At 37.1% G+C, this 3,586-nt stretch overlaps 1 protein-coding gene across 1 annotated transcript; it reads right to left on the bottom strand.

The window, feature by feature from the left end:
* Positions 1-1,435: 1,435 nt before the first annotated feature.
* On the bottom strand, positions 1,436-1,819 carry LOC134749571 (NADH dehydrogenase [ubiquinone] 1 beta subcomplex subunit 11, mitochondrial-like). Its single transcript, XM_063684572.1, has one exon. The coding sequence runs from the start codon at positions 1,817-1,819 to the stop codon at positions 1,436-1,438; it is 384 nt and encodes a 127-aa protein (XP_063540642.1).
* Between the last annotated feature and the right edge of the window lie 1,767 nt (positions 1,820-3,586).

The raw sequence follows: 3,586 nt of genomic DNA, 5'->3' as shown, positions 1-3,586 counted from the left end.
CAGATAGGTACCTCTCCTATTTCAAACATTACACGCAAATTATGATGCTGAACATTTGTTTATTGACTGCCAACTAGTTATGTAGCTCAGAAGTAGGTTTTGAGTGTAACTCCTTCGGATCACACAAGAATAAAAGTATTCTTGTGTGACCTAAAGGCCTGTCTAAATTGCCTATGCTAGTGAAAAATAAGTGAAGAGCTTCGCATGACAACAGCGCCGATATATTAATTTTTGAAAATACAATAAACTGCATACGACTTAATCCTAATGAGTAATGACAGTTATAAAAACCGGCCAAGTGCGAGTCGGACTCGCGCACGAAGAGTTCCGTACCATTACGCTCAAAAACGGAAAAAAAATCACTTTTGTTGTATGGGAGCCCCCCTTAAATATTTATTTTATTCTGTATTTGTTGTTATAACGGCAACATAAATACATCATCTGTGAAATTTTTTAACTGCCTAGCTATCACGGTTCATGAGATACAGCCTGGTGACAGACGGACAAACAGACAGACGGACAGGCAGACAGACAGACAGCGAAGTCTTAGTAATAGGGTCCCGTTTTTACCCTTTGGGTACGGAAACCTAAAAACCGACTTTCCTATTATGTCTTAATCTAACTAATATTTTACCGACTTTACCACGACTCGCAAAAGTGGCCTTGGGTCCAGCACCGAAATATCAATTTTTTTTTTTTTCATTTTCGTTTCGTTTCGAGAAATTCCATTCATGTGAGCCGCAGTTCGACACTACAATCTTCTATTTCGAACGCTTTGTGAGTTGGTGACCGCTGCTTATTAAAATGTTTTAAGTTTAAGGAAGACTAAAATTATTAGAATATACCAACATTGATCTTAGACAAAATTTAAGATAGGTAATAGTTTCTTAGATAACCTATCTTGTATAGTTTCGGATGGTTTTCTTGATAGTAAAATAAAGCATTTTGAGTTAGTGTGTATACTTTTTTAGGTAGCAATAGAGGGATAGAAATTTTCTATACAGACTGTTTTTTAAATGTGCCATGTTTCCGCAAAACCTTAAGTATTTTAAAACTTACGTAAATATATTGTTATAAAATAATATCAATATTCAATTGCTGTCTTGAATATCATAGTCTAAATTAGAATTAGCACCATAACAACCGTCAGCCGTGCAGGCGTGAGTGTAATCTCAATGGAGCCCTCAAGTAAGCCGGCTACAGTTTGACAGTTGCGAGCGATAACGCCTGGCAGCGGCTTACGGCCGCATCGTCACTGAGTTGTCGGCTGATGTGCAAACGGTTTTTACTGGCAGTTCACTTTTTGCCTGCGTTTAATTCGTTTAAGGTTTAAGATATTTCCTACGCGTAAATAAGAGAAATTTAACAGTCATAATCAATTTATAAGGTAGTATTTTATTGACAACCTAACGTTATGTACGTAATCAAAAAATCATTATATTACGATTTCAATATCCATGTCACATAGTTGTTGTTGACTAGGAATCTTGATTTTACCTTTGGGGACATAATTAGGGTCTATGGCGGGCATACCGCCTGCCTCACGCCGCCGGAGTTCAAGAAAAGCTTCTCTCTGCGCCCAGTCCCTCAGACACACGTCCGGAGCGTACGTCCAAGCAAACCCTCCAAAGATTATACACAAGGTAATAGTAAAGAAGTAAGACGCGTGGTGATAATTGTAATCGTCCTGGCAGTTCTCGTAGTCGAAACCGTAGCTTACCCAGTTTTTACTGATTTGCTTCGTTTCTTTAGGAGGTGGGCATGGAGGCTCGCGGGGTTTGCAAGCCTTTACGTACGTACGTTTCCAAAAACGATGCATCATTGATTGTCGTATTTTAGATAAAGTATACATATTAGGTACTTTTTAATTATAGAGGCAATCAGTTATTTATTCAAATCTTAAATCTTAATCTGTTAAATGAAGGAAAGAACGAATTAGCGTTCAAATGACAACATAAGTCAATTTTTTTATGTCAATCGTAAACATGTTCTTGAAAGAGTTTAATCGCAAATAGATCGGATGAAACATGGAAACCGTAAAAGCAAAGACCTATGTAACTCCGTATAAGATGATAAGGAAAAAACGTGCCTCGGAAACCAAGAAAATTTTATTCTCGCACAGATGGCGCTACCACCTATACCAACCTTTGGCCTATTCTCGGCTAGATGGCGATGACGGTTTCGTTTGTTATTTAAATAATTTTAACACATATAACGAGACGAGATGGAGCGACGACCTGGTGAAGGTCGCGGGAATTCGGTGGATGCGAGCGGCACAGGATCGGTCGGAGTGGCGAGCCTTGGGGGAGGCCTATGTAATGTCCAGCAGTGGACGTCTATCGGCTGACATGATTATGATGATGATGAACACATATAAGTGAAAATACATTGGTCGAAATCATATAAAAATAATAAATACAAATAAAAAAATAATTTATCCATATATATAGGTATGTAATTTTTTTTATATTTTTATTTTTAGCTTTAATCGTGTGTCGATAGATGGCAGTAAATTTATTGTGACTACAAAATTTACTATGACAGTACCCCTTCAACGCATTCACTGCCAGGGGGCGTGGCCTAGGAAAAAACTTGTATGTAATGACGATGAAGGCACATATGCGTTGGGGGCAGTGAATGTGTTAAACTATATATTTTCTTTGGTGAAAGCAAGGTGAAAGCTTAGTGAAAAACCACGTGTAGCATTTTTCTAAGCTTAATGTAGCTTAAATTGAAGCATTCGCCTAAAAAAATCTCGTACTTTATTTTGTATATATTTTTTAGGTTTCTTGGAATTATTAGTATATTGCGGATCCCAAATTTAAAAAATCAAATACTGAGAAAATATTCCGCCATAAGGCCATAACAAACAATAGTTATTAATAAACGCGTCAAACCCATTTTGAAATTAAAACAGAAATCACACAACCCGCCGACTGTAATCGCGATGTTCTATTCAACTCAAAACGGTGTCGCACCCCAACTCGAGCTCTTTTCAACTACAAGAAAAATAAAAGGAAATGATCGTACCCATAATGCCTAAAGTTCCCGCACTTAGTGCAAAGTGGGACTCAATTTAGATAAAAGGTTTGCGACGTTTGTCTGAGCCCAGTTTTTAGCATTCAACCACTTGGGAGCGATATACAAAATTATCAAATAGTCGATGTGACCCCTAAGCGAAAGAGATAAGTCTCAATTTTTAATAGACGCAGTATTTTCGAAATTTTGTCAGAATTCAACAAATTTATTTGCGATCGAATGGAGCTTAGCGGTAGTACAGTAAGGGTTACTTTAAAGTGGCAGATCATGCACTATCCTTTAGTCGGCGAGATCACCTCAGGGATATTGTTTCAATCGCTTTGGCATATTAAACGATGGAAGATTTTTTAATGCAAAAAAGTCTGTGGCAAATCATACTGGCTTTATAGAAATTCACTAGACTTATAGAAATTGTTTAAATTAGCCGTAGATATGCAGTTTTATTTTACGGGGCGATGAAAGTAACTATCCAAGCGTAAAAATATTCTGCATATTGTATTAAAATATACATATGTGTACATATGTACAACAACTGTATTGTTATTCA

Source organism: Cydia strobilella, chromosome 2 (assembly GCF_947568885.1).
Source record: "Cydia strobilella chromosome 2, ilCydStro3.1, whole genome shotgun sequence".
Classification (NCBI taxonomy): domain Eukaryota; kingdom Metazoa; phylum Arthropoda; class Insecta; order Lepidoptera; family Tortricidae; genus Cydia; species Cydia strobilella.
Note: the sequence above shows the minus strand (reverse complement) of the source record. Positions and strands in the feature narration are given on the sequence as shown.